The following is a 27,268-nucleotide window of genomic DNA, read 5'->3' as shown; positions in this document are numbered from 1 at the left end:
AAAAGGGGGGGGGGAGGAGAAACATCATAGGAATAGATAATAAAAACTAATCTTTCTGCTCAAAGCAGAAAGTACTATATTATTCAAGAATGTTATGACAGCTAAAGGAGTTTATTATTAGAACACTGCTTAGTTTAGCCAAGCAAGTAAAAAAAGGAAATGAAAACAACAGCTCGATGATTTTGAAGTTTTACTTTTTCCCACCACTCTCAGTTCTCTGAAGAAACAAAAATTAGCAAAAACTCAATTGCTTTTTCCTATATCAAATAATGAGTAGTGAGAAATTCCAGTCCTAGTCACCAAAGAGTAGGGCTATGATATTTTCAAAATAAGCATGAATAAGCCTAATCAGTGTTTACATACCAATTTTCTCCTGGGAAAATTCAAATTCTCCATATTAGAGATCAATCCATTCTGATAATCATAAAGGAACCATTAAATTCTATGGTCTGAGCAAATGGAAATATACATTTGTACACATACTTTGGAAAAGCTTTTCATATTATTTTCTACTCCTAAGCATATACCTAACAGTAATGTATACACATTTTTTTCAAAAGACACACACAAAATCTTAATGCAGCATTATTCATAGTAGCCCCAAACTGGAAACCCACAGGCTCAACAACAGGTGAATTCATACAGTGAAATACTATGCAGAAATAAAATGAACCAAGCTATTACATAATAACAGTGATGATTCTCACAAATATAATAACACTGTGTAAAAAAAAAAAACTAGATGTAAAAGAATACATACTGTCTGGTCCTATTTAAATAAAGCTCATGTTAAAAACAAGACAACAAACCCAAATGGAGTCACTGATGCTAACCCCCCACATCCCTAAACCAAGACTTAATTACAGGGTTTTATAAAGATTTTATTGGGGCACCTGGGTGGCCCAGTCAGTTGAGCAACTGACCCCTGGTTTCTGCTCAGGTCACGATCTCCTGGATTATGGGATTGTCAGGCTCAGTGGGGAGTCTGCTTGATATTCTCTTGTCTGCCCATCCCCACCCCACTCCTTTCTCTCTTTAAAATGAATAAATATTTTTGATAAATTTTTTACAAAAGATTTTATTTATTTGAGAGACAGAGTACTGTGGGGGGAAGGGCAGAAGACAAGCAGACTCCCTGTTAAGTGGGGAGCCTGACGCAGGGCTTGATCCCAGGACCCGGAGATCATGACCTGAGCTGAAGTCAGATGCTTAACCAACTGAGCCACCTAGGTGCCCTGAGTTAATTATAGTTTTGACTTCTCTCAGAAATGGAATCTTATACCAGCTAATCAAGAATCACCTGGTCAGCACGAGTGAGGTAATCTGTTAGACCTCTGCCATAGCCTAAAAGAAAGTGACCCCGCCACAAGCAATCCAGCTTTTGCTGACAAAACATCCTTGTTCCTGTTCCCTTCAGCCTATAGAAGTCTTTCATTTTGTACAGCTTCTTGAAGCTCCATTGTATCCTCTAGATTGGATGTTGCCTGATTCAAATCGACTTTTACTCAAAGTCTTACAATTTTTAATGCCTTAATTTATATTTTAACAAAATAGGGAAAATCAATGCATGTTCTTAGAAATTAAGATAGTGGGGCAGCCCAGATGGCTCAGCGGTTTAGCGCTGCCTTCAGCCCAGGGCCTGATCCTGGAGACCCGGGATGGAGTCCTATGTCGGGCTCCCTGCATGGAGCCTGCTTCTCCCTCTGCCTGTGTCTCTGCCTCTCTCTCTCTCTGTGCGTCTCTCATGAATAAATAAAATCTTAAAAAAAAGAAGAAGAAATTAAGATAGGTATGTTTGGGGAAAAAGAGAATGTAGTCACTGGGAGGGAAAGAATATATTAAGGGAACTAAATATATTTCATTTCTTTACCTGGCAGTGGTTATATAGATATACTCATTTTGTGACAATGAACTATACAATTATGTTTTGTGGACTTTTCTAGATGCCCATTATAATTCAATTAAAAAGTCGATGAAGGGGGTTAATCGGTACAAACTTCCAGTTATAAATAAGTCACAGGGTTGAAATGTACCTAATAGGGAATATAGTCAATAATATTGTAATAACTGTGGTGAGCATTTTATAATATATAGGGAATTGTTGAATCACTATATTGTACACCTAAAACTAAAATGAAAAAAAATGTCAAATGAGAAGCAGCAGATGCTATAATATTAAAAAACAAAGAAATTAGGCTCAAGAAAAAATTCTGTGGTCAAAAAAGAATTCTGTAGTATCCTAAAACTTTGTTTTACATTACTAATTAAATAAAGACATCATTTGGAATTTTAAAATATTTGTTGAGATTACTTTTTAAAGAAAATTTTATCTTTAACATTACTTTCACATTTTTTAAATTCACAGAATTACAGAGCTTTAGAGATGGAAGAAACAGAATAAACTATTTTGGCTCTGAGAGAGGTTGAGTGACTATGCCATGACTAAATTAATAGAAGTGATGGGACTAAATTTCAGAACTTCTGTATTACATTGCAGGACTTTTAAATTTTTTCAGTAGGGTTAGACTCCAGTAGAGAGATTTGGAATCCCTCTACAATCTCTATGGTCTATAATGCTAAAAGGACAAAATCTACAAGTCACTGAATGTCAGTCATTTATTTTTCCATTTCATTTATAATAATAAATAAATCATAAAACGAGAGGAAAGTCATAGCTAGCGTTTTGGTGAAGAATTTTATAAGAATTGGCAATCCATGTCCTTTGAACATTTTTAAAAAACTTACTATTTATGAAGACAGATATAAAACATTTGTGTTCAACCAAATACTGTATTAAAAACAGAATAGTCTTGGTGTATATTGCTTCTTTCTCTTTTCTTTTTTCTAACATGTTTGTAAATAAGTGTAAGAGCAACAAAATCAAGAGGTGTTGACCCTGCTGGAAGTGCACCTACATTTGAGTTGCTAGCAATTCAGGTGCTAGCAATTCACAAGATTGAAGAATGTAACAACTTATTCTCTTTGTTTCCTCAGACTTTCAAACATGGCAATTCTTCTCTTTAATTTTTTTTTAAGAAGCTATATTCTTCTGGTGCAGAAATTTAAAATAGACTATGCAGCAATATCCTTTTTATCTGGTCTTTTCCTGTTTAATTTCTTTTTTAAAAACTATTTTGTTTTGGAAGAGGGAAGGAAAGAAAGATCTAAGAAAAGCTTTCATAACAGGTTCAAAAGTATAAAGCCATTTCAAGCTCCAGACATTTGTAGCCTTTATTTCTTCAGTCCTTGAAAAGGCTTTTTAAATGTTAACAGCTAGGATAGGACTGCTTTCCTATACCGATATTCCAGGCTTCCTTTCCTTTGTAGTCTTGGATTCTTCCCCCCACCCTCAATTCCCCAATAGCCTACATGCCAGCTTCTTCTTCTTTTTTAAAGTAGGCTCCACGCTGGATGTGGAGCCCAACACAGGGCTTGAACTCACAACCCTGAGATCAAGACCTGAGCTGAGGTTGAGTCAGATGCCTAATCCACTGAACCACTCAGGAGCCCCTATCAGCTTCTTTTTTAAAAACAAACAAAAAGAGATTTCACCATGAAGTGTATATAGGCAGACTTCCAAGATTCCAGAGTGGCTACCTTTTATAAAGTATTCACATTTTTGCTTTAATTTCTTCTACACTTGGTAATTTTGTATATCTATTTAACATGTTGTCATGTTAAAAATAATGACATGTCACCTACTAAGTAATTGCAGTTGATAGCTAACAAGAACCCCCTCTCCTTAGAAATGCTGAAATACAATCTATAAAAATGAAATGTCAAAAAGGTGCTCACTTATATACTTTTAAGTTAAAACTAAAAAGGCTTAAATCAATATATACTATTAGCCTATTTTAGAAAAAAATTACATACATACAAAAAATAAGTCTGAAACACTGTATTCCAAGGTCTTAACGGTGATTATTTCTGGGTGGTGGGACCATAAAATGCTTTTATTTATAATTTTTCTTCTTGCTTATGAATATATTTTATTATTTTTTTATTATTTTAGAGATTTTATTTATTCATGAGAGACACAAAGAGAGAGCCAGAGACATAGGCAGAGGGAGAAGCAGGCACCCTGCAGGGAGCCCAATGTGGGACTCAGTCCTGGGACCCCAGGATCACACCCTGAGCAGAAGGCAGACAATCAAGCACTGAGCCACCCAGGCGTCCCCTTATGAATATATTTTAACTCATCTTATATGTACATTCATTGTTTGTGAAAATGTTATTCTTAGTCTAAAAAAATAAGTGCTGTTTTATTACTTTTCAGTATATATATGGGTACTTCTTAAAAACTTGTATGTATTTATATTTAACTCTATCTGCGTTATATAAGTAGATAAAAATTCTAAAGCATAATTTCCAAAATAATAAAATCATGATTCTTATGTAAATATAAAAAGAACATGAATCAAAATGTTAAGTGTCAGATTTGATTTCCTTATTAATCAATGAGGAAATCAGAAAGAAGTGAAAACCAATTCATAATAGAATTTGACTTAAAAAGATTTATATTTTCTCCTGGACAAAATCCATTTGTATTGCTGAGAATAGGAATCATTTGCAGTGTTATAGGTTAAAAAACGTTTGCAATGTTCTCAGTTTTCTACAATTTAACTTTTATCCCTACAGAGTGGTAAAATAGCCTTGTCAATCAAAGATGATCCAAACTGTACACTCATTTAGAACCAGATAAACCTTTCAGAGTCCCTAGACATTCAGCATTCCCTTGAAGGAAACCCATTAATCACTTTCATCCATGCCCAAGTCTGACAAATTTTCCAGATATATTTTATGAATTAGTAAACTGTATTAAAACTGTTACAATTAAAATGTAAATTCTTTGAAGGCAGAAAAACAGTGTCTCTTTCCTACTTATGCCCTAGAAACATTTAGTAAAGTGTTCTAAACTTAATATATATATAATCAAGGTATATCACAAAGTATTTGAGGTAGTACAAACTTTAGAAACTTCAAACTAGGGGCACCTGGGTGACTCAGTAGTTAAGCATCTGCCTTAGCTCGGTCATAATCCCAGGGTCCTGGGATGGAGTCCCGCATTGAGCTCCCTGATCAGCAGGAAGCTTGCCTCCTCTCCGGCTCCCCCTGCTTATGCGCTCACTCTCTTTCTCTTTGTGTGTGTCAAATGAATAAATAAAATCTCTTATTCTTATTTGTTTTAAAGATTTTATTTATTTATTCATGAGAGACAAAGACAGAGAGGCAAGAAATAAGCAGAGGGAGAAGGAGGCTCCCTGCAGGGAGCCTGATGTGGGACTTGATCCTGGGAACCCAGGATCATGACCTGAGCCAAAGACAAGTGCTCAACCACTGAGCCACCCAGGTGCCCCTGAATAAATAAAATCTTTAAAACAAAATAAAACAGAACAAAAACTTCAGACCAGCTTAAATGATTGCACATTAGTAAATTATAAAAAAATCATGAAATACTACTACAAAATAGGAAAACCTGTGCAAGAAATTATGAGTAATTTATAGGAATATAAATTAAAGAATATAAAATCAGAATTGCAACCATAAATGTCCATTTAAAAAAAAGCTGTCAAAAGAAAGCATGATCAACTCTGAGCTTTTCTATCAGTAACTTCCAAAGTTGAGAAAATCTCAAGGGAAAAAATATCTTAAAACAGAAAATGCCATCTACTAAACTAAATTTCCCTCTCAGAGAACTAAGAAATGATTGTCATCATCTGAATTTTATAACTGAACTAAATCCAAATCATAGAAGCATAGTTTGATGAAGAAACTGAGGTCCAAAGAACTTCAGTGACTCTCCATCTTCACACAATTACTTATTCAACAACACTTGTTAACATAAAAATTATAGTTCACAGTAGTCCTTATGTTATATAAAACTGAATCATGAACACAACAGTACTTTGAGAATTACTGGACACAGTAATGAATGACTGAATTAGTAGACACAAGCACATTGAGGAAGTCTTTGATTTTTTTTAGATTGCTTCTCCCTTTGCCTATGTCTCTGCCTCCCTCTCCTTTCTCTCATGAATAAATAAAATCTTAAAAAAAATAATTCCTTCTTGGAACTAAGCATCTCCAATTTGCAAGAAATGTATTATTGTCAAGTTTTCACTAAATAAAAATTAAAGATTATACCATGTGAGTTAACTTTATGTGTAGCACCAACACATAGTGATTAAGAGCACAAATACTACAGCCAGACCAGGTATCAGCTCCACTAATTCCAGATAATGTGATCTTTCTGGACTTATATAAAGCCTTTAGTATATATAGCCATTAGTATCCTTGATAGTTTACACACTTCACCTTCTGTCACAAAACCACTCAAAAGATTTGGTTTCAAAACTGAAGGCAACTTTATATCCACTAGGATGGCAATAACCAAAAAGATAGGTAACAACTGTTGGCCAGAGTATGGAGAAATCGGCCCCTTCATACATTGCTAGTGAGAATGTAAAATGATACAGCCACTTTGGAGAACAGTCTGATGGTTCCTCAAAAAGTTAACCATAGAGTAATCATATGACCCAGCATATAGCCATGAGAACTTAAAACATGTTCACACAAAAACCTATACACAAATGTTCATAGCAGCATTATTCATAACAGACAAAATGTGGAAACAACCCAAATATCCATGAAGTGATGAATTCATAAACAAAATGTGGTATATCCATATAATAGAATCTTATTCAGCCATAAAAAGGAATAAAGTACTGATATGTGCTACAACATGGACGAACCCTGAAAATAGTATAGGTGAAAGAAATCAGTCACAAAAGATCACATGTTGTATGATATCATTTACATGAAATGGCTAGAATAAGCAAATCTATGGACAGAAAGTAGATTAGTGGTTGTCTAGGGCTGGGGTCAATGGGAGGAAAATAGAGTGCTTATGGATACAGTGTTCCTTTTGGGGTGATAAAAATGCTATAAAATTGATGGTAGTAATGACTGCACAACTCTGAGACTATATTAAAAAAAACATTTGGGGCACCTGGCTGGCTCAGTCAGTAGAACATGTGAGTCTTCATCTCAGGGTAGTGATTTTAAGCCCCACATTGGACATGGAGCCTACTTAAAAATAACAACACATATTTATTTGTGTATTTTAAGTAGGTGAACTATGTAGTACATGAATTATATCTCAATAAAGCTGTTATTTTAAAAGGCTGAAGGCATATGCCCAAACATTATTGTTGTTTTGTTTTTAAGATTTTATTTATTTATGAGAGACACAGAGAGAGAGAGGCAAAGACATAGGCAGAGGGAGAAGGGCTCCATGCAGGAAGCCCAATGTGGGACTCGATCCCAGACTCTGGGATCATGCCCTAAACCTAAGGCAGACGCTCAACAGCTGAACCACCTAGGCATCCCCCAAACACTATTGTTGGAAAATATATGTGATATAAAAACTGATGCAATAACCATAATCTGCACCTAAACCATAAATGATACTATCCCGGAATTGAGGGAGGGAAGAATAGAACAAAAGGAGAGGAGTGAAATTCCTCCCACAGGTAGGGAGTCATGAGACATTGAGATATTGTTTTACTCTTGGTTAGGGTAAAAACTAAAACATGGCCATTAATAACATTAAAACAAAACAAAATATATATCCTCCAAATCACTAGAAAAAATAAATTAGAAGGAATTACACTTACAAGTTAACAGTGCTCACCTCAGTACTAGGACAGTATGATTTTTATTATTTCTTCTTTATACTTGCTTTTCCACATTTTTACAATGGGTTTATTTTATCTTTGTATGAGTCTGCTTACCTGTGACTCCGGATTTTTTCAAACCCAATTTAATTTACTAATGCATTCATTTATGGTTAACTTTTTAATAGGCTAGTAAGTCCGACAATTTAAAATTCAAAAGATAAAGTATGGTGAAAAGACTCCCTCTCACCGTTGTACCTCAGGTCCCCAGCCACCACCACTCCAAGCATGGAATCTATAAATATTATCAGTTTCTTGGGTATATTTGTGGAAATATTTTATGCATATATATTGACTCTTATCCATCTTTTTAATACAAATACAGTGTAATAGATACACTGTTCTGCACTTTGCTTTTTTTATTCAACAATATATGTCTCTCATCAGTACTTTAAAAATTTCCCTTTTTTTATTTTACTTTATTTTTTTCATCATGATAAGTATACTCCTTAATCCCCATCACCTATTTCACCCATCCCCCCACCACCAACTTCTCCTTTGGTAACTATCAGTTTGTTCTCCATAGTTAGATTCTGTTTCTCAACAAATGTGGGTAAGAATGTGGACAAAGGGGAACCCTCTTGCATTGCTGGTGGGAATGCAAGCTGGTGCAGCCACTCTGGAAAACAGTCTGGAAGCTCCTGAAGTACTTAAAAATAGAGCTACCCTACAACCCAACAATTGCACTACTGCCTCAAAGATATAGATGTAATGAAACAATGGGACACCTGCACCCCAATGTTCACAGCAACAATGTCCACAATACCCAACTATGGAAGGAGCCTTGGTGTTCATCGACAGATGAATGGATAAAGATGTTATATATATACATATATATACATATATATATACATACACACAATGGAATATTACTCAGCCATCACAAAGGATGAATACTTACCATTTACATCAATGTGGATGGAACTGGAGGGTATAATGCTGAGTGAAGTAAGTTCAGAGAAAAACAATTATCAAATGGTTTCACTCCTATGTGGAATATAAAAAATAGTAAAAGGGACCATAAGGGAAGGGGGAGAACTGAGTGAAGAAAAATTAGAGAGGAAGACAAACCATGAGAAACTCCTAACTCTGGAAAACAAATAAAGGGTTGGAGGAGGGGAGATGAGTCAGGGGACAGGGTAACTGGGTGACAGGCATTAAGTATGGCATGTGATATGATGAGCACTGTGTGTTATACTATATGTTGGCAAATTGAATTTAAACTTTTTTTAAAAAAGATTTTATTTATCTATTCATGAGAGACACAGAGAGAAAGAGAGGCAGAGACACAGGCAGAGGGAGAATCAGGATCCATGCAGGGAGCCCAACGTGGGACTCGATCCCAGGTCTCCAGGATCACACCCTGGGCTGCAGGCAGCGCTAAACCGCTATGCCACCGGGGTTGCCCTTGAATTTAAATTTTAAAAAGAGTCTGTTTTTTGGATTATCTTTTTTTCTTTGCTCCTTTATTTTGTTTCTTAAAATCCATATATGAGTGACATCAAATAGTATTTGTCTTTCTCTGGCTAATTTATTTTGCTTAGCATTATACTCTCTAGATGTATTTATCTTGTCGCAAAGGGCACTATTATATATAAATATAAATATAAATACACACACACATCCCATATCTTCTTTATTCATTCATCCATCAATGGACACTTGGGTTTCTTCCATAGTTTGGCTGTTGTAAGTAATCCTGCAATAAACATAAGATGCGTGAATACCTTTGAATTATTGTTGTTGTATTTTTGGGATTCAGTTGTACAATTACTGGATCATAGGGTAGTTCTATTTTTAATTTTTGAGAGTTTCCTGTCCTTTAAATGGCTACATGGTGATCTATTTACCATAATTTATTTAGCCAGTCTCATATTGACAGATCATTTTTATATTTGGCAAAAACAAGAAAGTAATTTTGGAGAATTAACTAAAATGTTCTCAAAATTCTCCCCTGCCCCAAAAAAAGGTATCACCGTTGATTTAAAGTCAGAAATTCCCTTTGACAACTATTGGAATATGGCTGCTTTTTGCAAATTAGAGAAATATATCAACAACTTTACTGAAGCAATTTTATAAGCAAATACATTTTCCTTTTCCTTTTTATTCTCCATTCTTTAAATTTTCTAAGTATGTGTAATCAAGTCAATATTTACATCACAGTAAATATTTACAGTAACAACATGGCAAATGTGCACATCCCATGGCCAGAATGGGAATTCATCCCATCATCATCAACCATCATCAATCACAAATATTTTTTATACCCTGCCTTCAGGATTGTATGTTAGGCCCTTCAGTTCTCTTTATAAGATGCCTTTATTTTTTTTTTTTAAGATTTTATTTATTCATGAGAGACACACAGAGAGAGGCAGGCTCCCCATGGGGAGCCTGATGCAGGACTGGATCCTAGGATCCCAGATCACGACCAAAAGGCAGAAGCTCAACCACTGAGCCACCCAGGCATCCCTATATGATGCCTTTAAAATCAGGTTTAAGATAAGTTTCATTCCCAATTAAACAACACATTCTTCAAATAATTTTCCTTTGGCTTCAATGATATGCAACTCATCTTGTTCTACATCAGTCTTTTAATCTCAGGCTCTGCCTACTTTTAACTGTTTTCTTTTTATTCCTTTTCCAAGGACCTCTCTTCTATGTGATCACTGAGTAAGTTCAGTCACTCCCATCATCTCTAGATTGGAGATTTCCAAATTTATGGCCTTTCCTAACTTTGAAGTCCTTATTTCTAACTGCCTACTAGACAGGTCTATTTGGTGACCCACTAATACCTTAAATATAATATGTCTAAAATAAAAAAAAATTCATTACCTTACCATGTAAACTTGCTCCTCTCTGACCATATCCATTCATATAATACAATAAAAATTTACTGAGTCATGGTTTATATACAAGTTATGATGCTAATCTTAGATTCTACTCAAAAGATTCTTTGACAGTCTAGAATACCCAGTAAGACTTGTATTTTTGTTCATACCTCTATTATAGCACATATATTTTTATTTAACTAGCAATGACAGACTAACCAAGATAAACAAAAGGTAGCATTGGAAAATAAGAACAGAGAATCAAAATATAGACCCTTAATTATAGGCTAATTATATCAACTTAATTCTGTACAAAATGGGAGCTCTGGGCAGTTTTTGAGCAGGAGTCTCTATTCCATTTTCAGATGATGAGTCTGGGTATGATATATAAAATGGATTTAAGTGGAAAACTATTAGGCATGGGGAAAGGTTACTATAAATCTATGAAAGGATTTGAACCTGAACACACATAGTTTCAAACTCATGGCTTTGATCAGCCTATAGAGTTCTGTCTCAGAATATCCTTCTGTGCTTGTCGGGTTTCAGTTTCACAGGACACTAACCATTCCTGAATACATGAACTGCTTCCACAGCATTTCATCTGTAACTTTCTTGTGCCACTTAGTCATCCCTCCCCCACCAAGCTATAAATTCCTCAAGGTAAGAGATTATACATACTTATTTTTAGTTTTCTTCAAATTTAGCACACTGACGCATACTAAGCTGCCAATATAAGTATTGAGTTATACTGGCACAGTGGAAAGTGCACAGGTTTTTGGTGTTAGACACATTTAAGGACTAAATCCCAGATTAGCCATTCACTCATTAGCTATATGATCATGAGCAAGCATTTAACTTTTCTTAAAACTTCATCATGTATAAAACAAAAATCCTTGCAAATTGTTGTGAAGCACCTAGCAATGCACATGATGCATAGTGGATATTCAATAAATAGTAGTTAGAACTTTGGCTCCAGGAATTTTTTTTCAGCCTCAGATAAAGCAGTAGCAAGTTTTTTGTACAGAGCATATTTATCAGAGCTTTTATGTCTTCTTTAGGTTCGTTAACTACATTGTTATGATTCTCTTGGCTAAAGGGAAACAAACATTTATGAATGCCTATTACATGCTAAAGTACTGGGTACATAAAAAACGAAGAAGGCATGGTCAGGAAAGTATTTCCAAGTCCTATGAGGAACAGAGCCTCCTCTCATTGTCTTTACTATCTAATAAAGAAGAATATTGCTAAAATAATAATAATAATAAATAAATAAATAAAAAATAAAAAGAACATTGCTAAGTTTCTAGGATGTATAGGAGGTACCACTCTGTTACATTATATAATTTCATACTTCATTAATTGAAGTACTAAAAAAAGTTACTACTCTGTGGCACATATTGTGCTGGAAGATACAGAAACAAAAAATTCAGATGAACAGTTGTTGGAGTGCCTTGGTGGCTCAGTTGGTTAAGCAGTTAAGTGTCTCTTGATTTCAGCTCAGGTCATGATCTCAGGGTTGTGAGATCAAGCCCCCACATGGGTCTCCACACTGGGCATGGAGCCTGCTTCAGATTCTCTCTCCCACTGCCACACACACATACACACATACACACACACACACACACACACACACACACACACACCACCCCCAAATGGAACAGGTGTACAGAGTATCTTCTCCTTGTTTTTACAGAACAAGGAGGAAGGGTATTACTGAGTTTCTGTGCCATTTATGAATTTCTATTGCACTATAATTTCACCCTTACCTATACAGCCTTCTGTAATGAAACTGAGTAAAATTTCATAGAATGATCCAGTCTTTTTTATTTCCTATGTTGCTTTTTGGCTTGTGATCTTGATTTATGATAACTTGAAGATTTAATCATCCAGGTGCCAACAATTCTGGTAAAGAAATAAAAGGTTGCTAGCTCATTAAACTCATCTGAACATTCGTTAATTTAATACTACTTAGTAACTACTAACCTTTTTTTAATTTTTTTTAATTTTTATTTATTTATGATAGTCAGAAAGGGGGGGGGCAGAGACATAGGCAGAGGGCGAAGCAGGCTCCATGCACCGGGAGCCCGATGTGGGATTGGATCCCAGGTCTCCAGGATCGCGCCCTGGGCCAAAGGCAGGCGCCAAACCGCTGTGCCACCCAGGGATCCCAACTACTAACCTTATTGATAGTCCTTTTTTATTCCTGAATTCTTTCAGCAATTCAAAATTACCTATTCAGTGACCTCATTTACTTCTTAATAAAGTCAAGTTCTAAATTGTATGTTTGTATAGTCTGTCAAACCCTTTGGATGTGAACCACAGTCAATCCTAGAAGATTCTGTAACGTAACTGTAACTTCATTGTAATTACATCTACAGAATCTTTGTAGAATCAATAAACAAAATATTTTAATTCATAATAATCAGCAAGTAACCATTCCCCCAAAATACTTCTCCTCATGGATTTATTCTTCTCCTTGATTTTATTCTTACCACAGAACTAATTGATTAAGGTGCCCTTGTTTGGTCATAAAATACAACTCTGAGATTTTTTTTTTTTCATATGATCGTAATCAGCATTGTTATTCCTTTGCTTCCAAACTTAAGGAGAATTTGGATATATGACCGTATACATTAAATAAAGACCAGTCTTCCACTAGTCAGTTCTGTAAATGGTACAAAGATCTGAAATGTAGCACAGTAAAAGTATCTCTACACAGGCAGTCAAAACTACAGAAATTGCTACATTCAGAAGCTGATAGTGAAACAGCTTCACAGGCAGGCTGCTCTCCTCACCAAAATGTACGCTAAATCTATCCTGTCATACCATTTTCTGATTTTTGCGCAAAAAAAATAATAATTTTTTTTTTTTTTTTTTTTTTTTTTTTTTTTGTGATCAAAGTTAGTCAGGAACTTCAGAATACATAAGGACAAGGATCCTGACAGAACGTTAGGGCTGAAGGAACACAGGTTCAGGCCTGGTTTAAAAAATCACCGATCTTGATATTGCATGAATGAATCTCTAACATCGGAGTACGACCTTTAGACACAGCACTTTCTGAGTAGAGTAGCGGCTGCCGGGGGTGGAGTGAGGAGAATGGGGAAGGACTCCTCGATGGGTAACTGACCTTCCTTTGAGGTGACGAAAAGGTCTTGGAAATAGAGGTGATGGTTGCACAGCATTGTCAATGTACCGGATGCCACTCAATTATACACCTTAATACCGTTAAATTTACTTTATGTGGATTTCACTTCAATTTCACCACAGTTTATGTGGATTTTTCCTCAAAAAACTTTTGAGGAAAATTAAAAGATACAGGGCCTTCTGGCTGAAACGGACTCCTCTTGGTGGAGGCCCCGAAAGTACCATTGCCCATATACCAGCAGGGAGGTCGGTTAGGGTCACTCCCACTTCACAAAAAGCTGTGTCAACAATTTACAGATTTCCCTCAGGTGGACCCACAGCCTATTAACCGGAACCATATTGAACTCATTTCGGTGAGAACGAGAAAGCGGCAAAATATTCATTAATCTTCTAGAAAGCCGCATTGCCGCAGGTCATGTAAAAACCCCTGAAGAATAATAGAGAACAGGAGGGTGGGAAACAGTAGAAGCCATATTTTTTTTTTTTTTAAGGTTTTTGTCGCGGGGGGGCGGGGGGAACGGTACCAGGGAGGATTCAATAATCTTCAAACATTACATTTAAAACTAGGTGCTTAACTACGACAGACGCCTCTATCAGTCGCGCAGCATCTCACAGCGAAATGCCCGTTTCTGGGGCGACGAAGCTCTACACGAACGCTCACCGCCATAACCATCCGCGGGAAAGCTCCCTCCACCGGCCGAAGAAGGCGGAGCTTTAGAGGGCACTCCCGCCACGCAGCGCGATCTGCGCCGCTGAGCTTCCTGGGAATTGTAGTTTCCGTTCCCCGGCTCATCCCTCTTGTGCAGATCGGTATGAGGTGAGCCCGAAAACTACAACTACACGAATGCTCCGTGAGTGGCGAGTAGCCGCGGCGGTGACGACTGTGGCGGAGAAGGCCTGGAGGGGCTCTGCGTTCTGGAGTGGCGCTGCTCGGGCCGGGGGCAGGTTGCAGGCTGCTGGCGCCGCTGCTGAAGAGAGAACGGCGAGGGGGTTCGGCGTTTCCCGCCGGGGGTCCCAGCAACGATGAGCGCTGCCAGGGAGTCCCATCCGCACGGGGTGAAGCGTTCGGCCTCCCCAGACGACGATGTAAATAACAATGGCGGAGTGGATAAGGGTTGAGGCCTACTAAAGGCTGGGGCAGGCCGGGAAGGGTGGTTTAGGAAGGAGGAAGCGTCTGGGGTGGCCCTAAGGCGGAGGGCCGAGGGGCAGGAACCTGGGAAACGTCTCCTTTCCTTGATTAGGGTTGGAAGGTTTGAAGAGGTCGAGGTCTATATCCTAAGAGCTAGAGACCTGCGTAGGAAGGGGGGGGGGTTGTCGTGGAAGGACGTCCTGAGGGGGTCTGGCACCGTATGATGAAGCTTCTTTGTCGGGCTCTTCTACTTGGGAGGATAGGGATGGCGGGATCCTTCGCGTTCGAGGTTTAAAATGCGTCCGTGACAATGTCAAGATGTTGGTACACGTCCGGACAGATTTTCCGGCCGGAATCGTTTTTTGCAGTGTCCTGTTAAAAGAGTAAGCCGATGATGGGATTGGACCGAAAAAAAATTGCCCCAGGGGGAGTCATTTCGTACTGACGCAGGGTGGTGAGGTAGGTCTAGGATGTTGAGACCTTAGAAGCCCATTTTGATTTCAGCTCCCTTCCTCTTTTTTTCCTCCCCACCCTAAGCTTGTCTGCTTCAATAGCAAACCACTCATTCCTTAGAGTAGCCCATTAAATATTTACTGCCATGCCAGGTGTTGGGAATCCAAAGATGAACCAAGCACGGTGCTTATTAGCCTAGGTCTGTTCTGTGTGTTTGTCCTAGCTCTTAGCGCAGTGTCATGGAGACCTGCAGTAAACGGAAAACTAGGTCCTTCATACAATGGGTAAACGCCATGGGGAACGTTGATGGAGAAATTTGGGGGACGAGGAGGTGGGGGCATGGAGAGGTCATCTTTTAAGGATGATAAAAGAACGGCATCTCGTTTTCAGTTGCTGTTTAAAGCACTATTAATTGCTGGAGACGTAGAGTCATTTTTATAGTGCGGTTCAGTGCCTTTCGTAATAACCTTACTCTGTGAACCGTTAAAAGCTCACTAAAGACTACTAGTGCCTGAGTTGTAGCAAAATGAGGTGATAAGATCCACCCTTCTTTGGACGGGTGGTGGGTTTAGGACCACAATGCCAAGGCTCTTAAGTTGAACCTAACTCTGCAGAAAGACTAGTAATCAGTAAGGATCTGGGGATGCATAATTACACAGTGAGATGTATCCGTGCCCTGTGTTCTTCCCTGCTACCGGCTCTTAGGTCTTTTCTTGTTAATATGGTAATCCAGTACTTGCCAGGCGTTTATCTAAGGCATTTGAGTAACCTGGGTGCCATTTTAAAAGCTATTACATTGTTTTCCTCCTAGTATTTAACTGTGACTCGATTTGTAGAACGTCAGGCACCTGTTTTGCTGGACTCAAATATCCTTTAGCTTCGCAGAAAACTCTTGATGTTAGGTAATTCAACAGAAAGTTAAAGGGATTAAGTCATTAACTCTACAGCCTCTGTTGGGATCAGTTTAAGATGACCTTTAAGACCTTTTCCAGTCTTATAAGCATTCTCTTTTGAAAGGTTATAGTTGCAAATCAAGATTAGGTCCTGCAACTTTAATACACTCTAAAAATGACTATGTTGCTAATTTAAAGTGCAAATAGAATAACTTGTCTTTTGATGGTATTTTTTTAAGTCCCTTTCTTTCATGTGAATATTACTTTTACTGGTAATTGGGAGTTATCTTTACTTGTTTTAAAGACATGTTTAAATACTATATGCAAAACTTAAAAATATATATTTTGAAATATACATCTAAATTTTAGAAGATCAACTAATTATAATTGAAGTTGTAGTTGGTCATCAATTTCTAATGAACATTGACTGCAGGTAAAAGATAATCAGTTTTTTTGCCTACTGACTTCACATATAAAATGGAGATAAAACATTTTGAAAGATGTTAAAAGTAGATATTAACACAGTCTAAGAGAATGCTGACAATATTAGAAGCAAATTCTAAGAGTTAATATGTATTGGGGGGTAGGTAGATTGACTACAATTCTATAGTAAAAGGTATTATAGGTATTAAAGGTATTATAAATTGCCTCATTGGTTTGTTTGTAGTGAAGAAATGAAAGCTCTTTTTCAGAGTGTAGGAGAGAGGTTAATTTTAGTAACCGTAGAGACCCTCTATCAGGCACCCATGTGCTTTTAAGAATGCAGCACTGGGACAGGGTGCTTGCTCTTATTCACTAAGGTCTTTGACAAGGAAGAACCAGAAGGACTTGATTGGGGGAAAAAAGAAATTAGGATTAGATATGTTAAGTGATAGGATTATTTATGTAAAGACATTGAAGATTCTTGCTCTTGTAATAGAAATAGTTTGGAAAAGCTTTGGCTTTTAGACATTTTTTTTAACTTGGTTCCATAAGTTTTATAACTAGTTCATAAACTACTTTCACATATTCTCTCATTTGGTCATGTATAGTATGTGGAAAGAGCAGAGAACTTAAGGCAAGAAGGTCAGAGTAAGTCACTTAAACTTTTAGGTCACTTTGTCTCTTATTTGTTCTTTTTTATTTTTTTTTAATTTTTATTTACTTATAGTCACAGAGAGAGAGAGAGAGAGAGAGAGAGAGGCAGAGACACAGGCAGAAGGAGAAGCAGGCTCCATGCACCGGAAGCCCGACGTGGGATTCGATCCCTGGTCTCCAGGATCGTGCCCTGGGCCAAAGGCAGGCGCCAAACCGCTGCGCCACCCAGGGATCCCTGTTCTTATTTATTAAATGGACTCTTGAGAACATAAATGAGCAGTCATTTGTAAGTTGTAAAACACTATGCAATTCTTAGGTGTTATTCTTAAGACAGTCTTTTAAAGAAGCTACTCTAGGTAGATAAGAAATGAAAACGAAGTTAAATGCCAGGTCCAGGCTCACGGAGCGCAAGTGATTCAGTGAGAATCAGAACTTAAGTTTCACTAGTACTTTTTTTTTTTTTCTTAACTATGTTCAGCCAGAAATAGTTAAGAACTAACTGGCTTATAAAAAGATACGAGTTTTCAGGTGGAAAGAAGTAGATTTGGAAATTAGGTAGACAAAATCATGAAAGCATCTAAGCTCCCCACCAAAAGGAATTTAGTTCAACCACAAGTGCGTGTCTGTGTTGTACAAATATTTTTTTAACTTTTATTTAAATTCAATTGATTAAGATATAGTGTATTATTAGTTTCAGAGGTAGAGTTCAGTGATACATCAGTTGTGTATAACACCAGTGCTCATTACATCAAGTGTCCTCCTTAATGCCTATCACCCAATTACCCCATCCCCTCACTCCCCTCCCCTACAAGCAACCCTCCATTTGTTTCCTAGTTAAGAGTCTCATGGTTTGTCTCTCTGATTTTATCTTATTTTTCCCTCTTTTCCCTTATGATCCTCTGTTTTGTTTCTTAAATTCCACATATAAGTGAAATCATGTGATAATTATCTTTCTCTGACTTATTTCACTTAGCATAATGCCCTCTAGTTCCATCCATGTCATTGCCATTGGCAAGATTTCATTTTTTTGATGGCTAATATTCCATGTACAAATACTTTAACATTCATATCCCAAGAGAAATGGTCACCACTGTTTCTTTTATATTTTCTACGTCTTCTACAAATAATTTCTGGAAGAAGAAAGATAGTGAAAAATGATTTTAATGAAAATTTTAATATACATATAACCCTAGCAAACCCAAATTTTTATTATACATTTTCCTGATTTTCATGACCTTTACCCAGAATGGTTAGCATCCTCTGAATACAGCTAACTGCTTGTCAGTTGTGTGTAAAACTGGAACATATAATTTCAGATTTCAAATAATTTCTAATAAATTTTAGCTTTATCATTATTTGTAATTCTAGCATTTGCATCATCAAAATATAATACTTGAAGAATTTAAACCTTTGTGCTCATAATTTTCTGTTGAAAAGAGGGTCATCATCTTTACTCCATAACTGCAAAACGTTTTCATTTTTAGATATAAACTCAATTAGAATGATCAATCCAATGAATGTTTTCTTTCTATATTCCTCCCAGTCACCTTTGTATACACATCTTTCTTTAGCACTTATCCAGCTTCAGATCCTATCAAGTAAATTTTGGTGTAAAGATACCATAAAAGATGAAGCAGTCACACTTTATTTATTTATTTATTTATTTATTTATTTATTTATTTATTTATTTATTTATTTATTTATTTAAGAAAAACAGGATAGTCCGAGCTCTTAAGGTGCAGTTGAGATCAAGTCCTCCCTGTTAAAGACTCTCTAGACAAGAGTGCCATATTTTTTTTCTTATCTTTTATTTCTTCTTTGTCTCTTGTTGATTCCTGAGTTGGAGAAAAATCATGTAGCGTTTCATCATCCAAAAATTCACAATCTGATTTTTGCATATACAGTTAATTTTGCCATTACCATTAGTTTAGGGTACACTACCTATCATTATGCATTCACCTGATTTATCTAATAATTATGAAATGACTTCTGTCAGTTTCCAGTTTTTACCCAGTCACCATTATCGGTAGTGAGTACAGAAAAATTCTGGACTCTCAACTGTGTCCATGAAAACTGGAAGCATACAGTGGAGGAGTGATAATCTTCTTGAAGGATGATGCACTACCTTGGACAATAGGATGAGAAAACTCTTCCACCATTTTTCTGTTTCCTTATTTTAGTCATTTTTAGCATCGTTGGCAATAACTAATGAATCAATGAGATAATTCCTATGTATGTTTCAAGATGTAAGGAAAAATATCACTAGGACTCCATAGTATTTCTAAGATTTGTAAAAGGACTCAACTGATCATGTAATAATTACAAGGTAGAAGGAGTTTTACTCTTTTTGAAAATAGTTTTCTGTTTGTTCTTTGGAAGACCTTTAAGAAAGAATAAAAATCTTAACATATTAATCTTTACAAATAACTAGAACTGCATAAAAAAGAAATTGAAAACCTAAAATTTGGTCCTTTAGACTGTTGTTCCATGGTCCTTTAGAATATCACTAAAGCCAGACTAACTTTAAATAACAATGGTTGGCAGCCTCTGGGTTATAAATCCTAGGTACTCTAGTAGGGCCTTGCAAGGCTCTAGAGTAGGTCTCAAAATGTGGTCCCCACATCAACAATATTGTCCTACCTTAGGAATTTGTTAGAAATGAAATCCTTGAGCCCTATCCAAGATTTACTGGATCTGAAACTCTTGGGGTGTAGCCTAGCAGTTTGGGTTTTAACACACCCTCCAGGTGATTCTGTTAAGTGCAAACTTGAGAATTAGAGCTCTGGCTGCAAAAGAACTAAAGGATTTGGCCTTGAAGTAACAGAAAAGGAGTATATATTGAGTATGATGCATATACTTAACTACCTAAACAAAATCAGTGTGCATTGTTTATAGTTAAAAATGATGGTGGGGGAGGGGGACCTTGGGAGTTACAGACTTGAAATCTTTCAATATTACTATGCAAAAAACTAATTGGCTAATTTCTTTTGCAGCTTGGATCTAGCAATTGGGAAGCAGCAGACTTAGGTAATGAAGAAAGAAAACAGAAGTTCTTGAGACTTATGGGTGCAGGAAAGGTAAGCATCAAATAGTATGTACGTTAATCTTTCCTGTGAAAATAAAATCCTTATTTTGTTTGTTGAGTGAGCCAGACTGAATGAATATACTTTGATCCCATCTTCCTGCTCTGCTTGGGAAATACAGGTGACCTAACCAAGCACTCTTAAAATGTATAGTAATTCTTTTTTTTTTTTTTTTGAGATTTTATGTATTCATGAGAGAACAAAGAGAGGCAGAGACCTAGGCAAAGGGAGAAGCCGGCTTCCTGCAGGGACCCTGATGTGGGGCTCTATGTGACCTGAGCCAAAGGCAGATGCTCAACCACTAAGCCACCCAGGTGCCCCAAAGTATACTATTTCTGAACCACTTCTAAGATTCTCAGTGCTACTGGGGCAGTAAGATTTAGAGACTGAATAGAAAATAATCTTGGTTTGAGGGGACTCCTTAGGAAGAAAAGTTTATGATTTGCTATTTTGTTTAGCCTAATGATTTAGTAGAAGTCATTTCTGGAAAGACCAGTTGGTAAGCCTTTCATATTTTATAACTCCCTCTAGCCCTTGAAGTAGAAGACAAGCCTTTATCAAAAACTTAATTTTAGGGGCAGCCCGGGTGGCTCAGCGGTTTAGTGCCGCCTTCAGCCCAAGCGCTAAAGGAGATCCTGGAGACCCAGGATCGAGTCCCACATCGGGCTCTCTCTGCATGGAGCCTGCTTCTCCCTCTGCCTGTGTCTCTGCCTCTCTTTCTCTGTCTCTGTGTTTCTCATGAATAAATAAATCTTTTTTAAAAAAACTTAATTTTTAAGATGTTCAGTACATTTTGAAATCCCCTTCAGTTTGATTAACATATTAGGATATACAAAATACAGGTGCCAGGAAAACATCACCTATTGGGGAAAAACCCTTCTTGTTCCTAGCAATAATTTTTACATGCAAATACAGTTATCTCTAGATACTTACTTTACTAAAATAAGAAAACTTTTTTTTTCTCTTTTAAGCTCCTCACAATTAAATTCAGCCCTTTGTTATTCATATGGGAGTCATTCATGCATTTTACCAACAATTATTGAGTGTTTAAAACAAGCGAGGTACTATGCTAGGTCCTAGGGGTCACATAAATCATTATACATGTTTGGAGCCATCGTGTAGTAGGGAAACCAGATAATTTAGAATTATAATTGCTGTGAAAGAACTGTGCACCTCCTGCTGTGGAATCAACAGACAGGGGTAGCTAATTCTGTGTTAGTGGTACAAGAAAGCGTCCCAGAAATAGAATTGGTGAAACAGAGAATTAGCCAGACTTGAACAATCGGGTTTAGGATTGGGAAAGATCATATAACTACAGTAAGACCTGTACAAGGATGCATTTTTATAATATCTTGTTAATCCAGATTTCCCAATTTTGTGATTTATCAAAGAAAGTCTGAAGTTTGTCTTGATTCATGCAAATAAAATATTTACTAAGACTATATGAAGTAAGTAATAATTTAGGAGACATGCTCAACCTAGTAGAATGAATACTCTTTGAGTACTTAGGAAAAATACTCTAAACAAATAAAGTATATGAAATTTAGTTACCAGTAGTCAAATACATCTCATTAAAAATGTGGAGAAGAAAGAACAGATTAAACTTTTTATTTTATTTTATTTTATTTTATTTTATTTTATTTTATTTTATTTTATTTTATTTTATTTTATTTTATTTATTTATTTTAAATATTCATTTATGATAGAGAAACAGGCAGAGACACAGGAGGAGGGAGAAGCAGGCTCCATGCTGGGAACCCGACGCGGGACTCAATCCTGGGACACCAGGATCGCGCCCTGGGCCAAAGGCAGGCGCCAAACCGCTGAGCCACCCAGGGATCCCTATTTATTTATTTTTTTAAAGATTTTACTTATTTATGAGCGACAGAAAGAGAGAGGGGCAGAGACACAGGCAGAGGGAAAAGCAGGCTCCATGCAGGGAGCCCAACGTGGGACTCGATCCTGGGTCTCCAGGATCACGCCCTGGGCTGCAGGCGGTGCCAAACCGTTGCACCACTGGGGCTGCCCCAGATTAAACAATTTAAAATAAAATTGACTACCTATATATTAGCTGTTTACATACGTTAAATTCTTTCTTAGCAAGGCCAGCATTGTAGCTTTGATCTTATATGTAGGCTGTTTAGATTTATTCTGTTTTGTGGCTGTGAAGTATATTCCTAGCCCTAGCCAACTACTGTGAATATTTTATTGGTTACAGGGAGAACCAGCTAAGAGAAAGTGAATAGACCAGTGCACTACTATCATCATCCTCAGATAACTTAGTGCATTATACATTTTCAGATTTTAATAGTAGAGTATATTCTGCAGTCTAAAGTGGCATATTGAGTCATTGATTTGCTGATAATGGCATGTGAGGCAGTTAAGTATTAATGCTTGAAGCCTTTCAGTAGTATCTTTGGGTGTGGAAAATGTGTCTGTCATCCTTTCACAATAGGAAGATTTGTTATTGTACCACATCTTCACAGGTGATTAGTTAAGATTACTTTGCAAAGTCACATTTAATCTCACCTTCACTATTTTAGTGAAGAATTTCTTTACCTTATAAAACTAAGTATGAACCATAAAGAGTGGATTACAACTGATAATTGAGAGTAATTATGTACCTTGATCAATTAGTAACATTGAATCAGGATTTATTTGTATATTTTAGAAGAATTAGATTGTTTTAAATTCTGTTCTTTTTGACAGTTTAAGATCGGGCATTGTAGTCAGATAATAGCTGGCTATTTGTTTAAAGATCTATCACTTTGTTCATTATAAGCCTATTAATTTCTTCATTTTTATCTACCTAAATAATTTTCATTTGCTTTCTTTGTATGAAATGTGCCTGAGGCATCAGAAAGAGGAGGTGGGAAAATTAAAGCAACTCATTTGCCTTTTAGAAAAGAAAATGTTTGTATTAACTCAATTTTTTAGTTATTTATCCCATTTAAGATTCCAGCCTGATGTCTACATACTCTCCACTCCTGTTTTCTGCTCTATTTATGTATTTGTTTTAATGGTACTTAGAACTTTCTAACACAGTATAATTTACTTATTGATTTCAGTTCCCCTCCTTATCTCTACCTTTGCTAGAATGTAAGTTCCGTAAAGACAAGGATGTCAATTTAATTGTTTTTCTTCACTGTATCCAGAAGCCTAGAATAATATTGGGCACATTTGGAGACACTCTGTAATTATTTTAAATTAGTGATCTCAAATTCTAATACATTTTCTGCTTTCTTATAGAAAGAACATACTGGCCGTCTTGTTATAGGAGACCACAAATCAACATCTCACTTCCGAACAGGTAAGAAAGTAAAACATAATTTAAGAGGCGGTGTTAGATTTGGAATATGAAATATTTATATATTTTTTTGGGATTTCTCTGTATATATTTTTTAAGATTTTATTTATTTATTCATGAGAGACACAAAGGCAGAGGGAGAAGCAGGCTCCATGCAGGGAGCCCAGTGTGGGACTTGATCCCAGGACTCCAGGATCACATCATGAGCCAAAGGCAAATGCTCAACTGCTGAGCCACCCAGGCATCCCTCTCTGTATAGTTGCTAATGTTGAAGATCCTAGAACTAGAAATGTATATGTAAACATGTATATGTAACAATTAGCATGTACTGTAATTTTTAAAGATTAAAGATTTTAATTTTTAAAGATAATTTTTAAAGATTATTCTAAGAAACTGACCTTTTTCTGTCTTCAGAACATATATTTAATTGTAGTGAGCTTTATGCCTTATCCTGCCAACTGTTATGTAATATGTATTTATGTACTTTTTACATTATAAATTAACATACAGTGTTCTTCTTGGCATATTGGTTTTGAATTTATTCACTAAGGCTTTTTTTTGAAATCTTTAATAAAGAATACAAACTTATTAGAAAGCCTGAAGAAATTAACTTAATCTTAAAGGAAAAATTTTTAAAATAAAAGCTAAAAATGAAAGAGATTGGATTTGAATTCAGGCTACTGAAAAATGAAATTTTCTTCTATATAAAATTGATTCTCATCTTGGACTTAATAAAAACAGGACATAATGACCTGGATCGTATTGAAAAAAATCTTTTAATTATTTAAATTAACTTTATACTAACCTAGAATATGTAGCACATTTTAGAAATTAATAGGTCTTTTATTTTTCAAGACAATTATTTCAAATTTATTTGCATTGTTAGAAAAGGCAGAAGAGGGATGCCTGGGTGGCTCAGTGGTTGAGCATCTGCCTTTAGCTCAGGGTGTGATCCCCGGGGTCCTGGGATCCAGTCCTGCATCAGGCTCCCTGCATGGAGCCTGTTTCTCCCTCTATGTCTCTGCCTCTCTGTCGGTCTCATGAATAAATAAATAAAATCTTTAAAAAAGAAAAAAGGCAAAAGGAATCCCTGAGCTTTGCAGAATGGAAAAATATTTAACTGCATTTATTCTTTCAAACTGTGGACTTTATGAATAAAAATAATGCAAGCATTATTTTGTGATTAAAATGAAATTTCTTTTATATTTACAAAATAAAATGGCATATTCAGCTTTTTAAAGTTTTATGTAGAGAGTGTGAGAGCACTTGCAAGCAGGGAGAGGGAGAGAGAGAATTTCAATAGACTCCCCACTAAGAGGGGAACCCAGTGTGGGGCTCCATCTTGGGACCATGATCATGATCGTGACCTGAGCCGAAATCAGAAATTGGATACTCACTGGATTGAGCCACCCAGACAACTCCTCAGAAAGCTTTGATGGTATTAGTAATGTTCTAGTTCTAAATAAGTTATGTTGTTTCAGTAAAGTGATAGTAAGAAAGGCATGAATTAGAGCCATTATTTATTTGACCATTTTCTGAACAGAATTGCCTACCTTTTCATTATATATCTTGCTCAGAAACAGAAACTTTTGTTTGTTGCTGGTTTTTTGAATGTAGGAGAAAACTCACTTTCAGGTTAACAGTCATTCATTAGACTATAAATAAGCAGTATTTAAAGCCCAAAGTTCTTAGTGATTAATATTTATAATATCTGAACTTTAGGCAGTTCAGAGACTTATGTCTAGTTTAACTTACCACATAGAAAAATACAGGTTCTTCATCTTTTATAAATACTTTTGTAGTTCAGAGGGTTGACTACCAAAGACGTAATCATAAATACCTCCTTAAATTATATCTATTAGGTAACCCATCCACAAAATTCGTTTGTAAAGTTAGAGAAATCAGCCCTAAATATAATAGCATTTGTAATATGGGTTTTTTTGTGTAATCAAATGTTTTTATTAATTTGACTGAAACATAACCAAAGTACACTGGACATGCAGGGGAAGAAGACAAGAAAATTAATGAAGAACTGGAGTCTCAATATCAGCAAAGTATGGACAGTAAATTATCAGGAAGATATCGACGACATTGTGGACTTGGCTTCAGTGAGGTAGTAATTAACATTTTCACTAAAGGGGAAGATAATTTCTAAACTGATATCCTTTATTTCTGTTAGATTACTCTAGCAATCAAGAATCCTATGTAGAAAGCTTTCTTTTTAGTTCTTTAACTTTCTGTGTGCCCAAATAGGTCTCTGTAGAGAATGAGATATTTTTGAGTTTTACAAATGTTTTCTGATAAAAGCTTAACGTAAATTCTGCTTAGATGATCATGATGGCACATCTTTAATAGCATAAAAACAGGAAATATTTCATGTAAGTACTAATTTAGGATCTTTCTCAGTTTTCTCAGTGCTCTCTTTTCATACTATACGTGCTGGTTAATTACATAGTATAATATGTAAAACATTGATAACTTTTCCACATTTCCAAGGGTCAGTGATTAATTTGCCTTATTTACTTTTAAAAAAATACTATTTCTTTCAGGAAGATGTAGTTTTCGAACTGGGGGGAAGGGACTCGGGTGAGTGGTCTTCAGAGCTGTTTCTTGAAATTCTACTTAAATCTTAATGGGTAAAATACACAGAGATTCCTGAATCCTCAGGTCTTCCCTTGGCCGACTCTGATCATAATCGTCTCAAAACTTTGAATGGCTAGGGAGTGGGCGTTGAGACGGTGACAAAAATAGCGTCTTTCCCAGTTTTTTTACTGGGGTACTTGTATTTAAGAAGAGCCTGTTGGTTATGTTCGTAGGTAGAAGATCATGATGGAGAAGGTGATGTGGCTGGAGATGATGATGATGATGATGATTCACCTGATCCTGAAAGTCCAGATGACTCTGAAAGTGATTCAGAGTCAGAGAAAGAAGAGTCTGCTGAAGAACTCCAAGCTACTGAGCACCCTGATGAAGTGGAGGATCCCAAAAACAAAAAAGATGCAAAAAGCAACTATAAAATGATGTTTGTTAAATCCAGTGGTTCATAACTCCCAAACACTTAGTCTTTGTATTAAAAGTAAGCCTTATTGTTATAATGCACAGTGGAGGACTGCTTATAGAGCACAGACCTTTGTATTATAATTTTTAAAAAGGCCCTTTTAAATAATTACAAAGAGTGTTTGCTTTCAGATGCCATGGATTACACTTTTATGGGCATGACTATAACCATTTTTGTAAAGAGTAAGAGTTGTATAAAATAAGAAATAAATACAATACTCAATTTCCTTTCATATTAGCATCATCAAATTCTAATCTCATCTTTTTACCCTTCAGATAGTTATGGAGGAGACTTTTGTGGTAGCTGTTTCATCTTTTTTGTTCCTTCATATTTTTCTCTCATAAGTTTATCTGATACTGTGATGTGTTCATGAAATATATTCAGTTATTATACTTTGCTGTAGTAGAACTATTCATCATGGATATTTCTGCTGCCAATAACTAAATTGTTTGCAAAAAATTAGGTACTTAGTTTATTCTTACTGATCAGCTCTACTCTTTTGGACCAAAGCAACATGAGAGCAAATACTTTCACACCTGTTAGGATGGAGTTGCAACTGT

At 36.2% G+C, this 27,268-nt stretch overlaps 1 protein-coding gene and 1 long non-coding RNA gene across 2 annotated transcripts; one reads left to right on the top strand and one right to left on the bottom strand.

The window, feature by feature from the left end:
- Positions 1 to 9,341: 9,341 nt before the first annotated feature.
- LOC129504729 (uncharacterized) lies at positions 9,342 to 14,401 on the bottom strand. The gene is made up of 3 exons (XR_008663418.1): positions 14,264 to 14,401; positions 12,331 to 12,466; positions 9,342 to 9,435 (listed from the first exon to the last, which is right to left on the bottom strand). It is a non-coding gene; the product is annotated as an uncharacterized LOC129504729 (long non-coding RNA).
- A 182-nt stretch (positions 14,402 to 14,583) lies between these two features.
- Positions 14,584 to 26,940, top strand: CUNH11orf58 (chromosome unknown C11orf58 homolog). Its single transcript, XM_055317993.1, has 5 exons — positions 14,584 to 14,794; positions 20,254 to 20,337; positions 23,593 to 23,653; positions 25,654 to 25,763; positions 26,467 to 26,940. Exons 1-5 carry the CDS (start codon positions 14,732 to 14,734, stop codon positions 26,695 to 26,697), a joined length of 549 nt encoding a protein of 182 aa, XP_055173968.1. The 5' UTR covers positions 14,584 to 14,731; the 3' UTR covers positions 26,698 to 26,940.
- The last annotated feature ends 328 nt before the right edge of the window (positions 26,941 to 27,268 follow it).

This window comes from Nyctereutes procyonoides, unplaced genomic scaffold (assembly GCF_905146905.1).
Source record: "Nyctereutes procyonoides isolate TBG_1078 unplaced genomic scaffold, NYPRO_anot_genome, whole genome shotgun sequence".
Lineage (NCBI taxonomy): Eukaryota > Metazoa > Chordata > Mammalia > Carnivora > Canidae > Nyctereutes > Nyctereutes procyonoides.
Note: the sequence above shows the minus strand (reverse complement) of the source record. Positions and strands in the feature narration are given on the sequence as shown.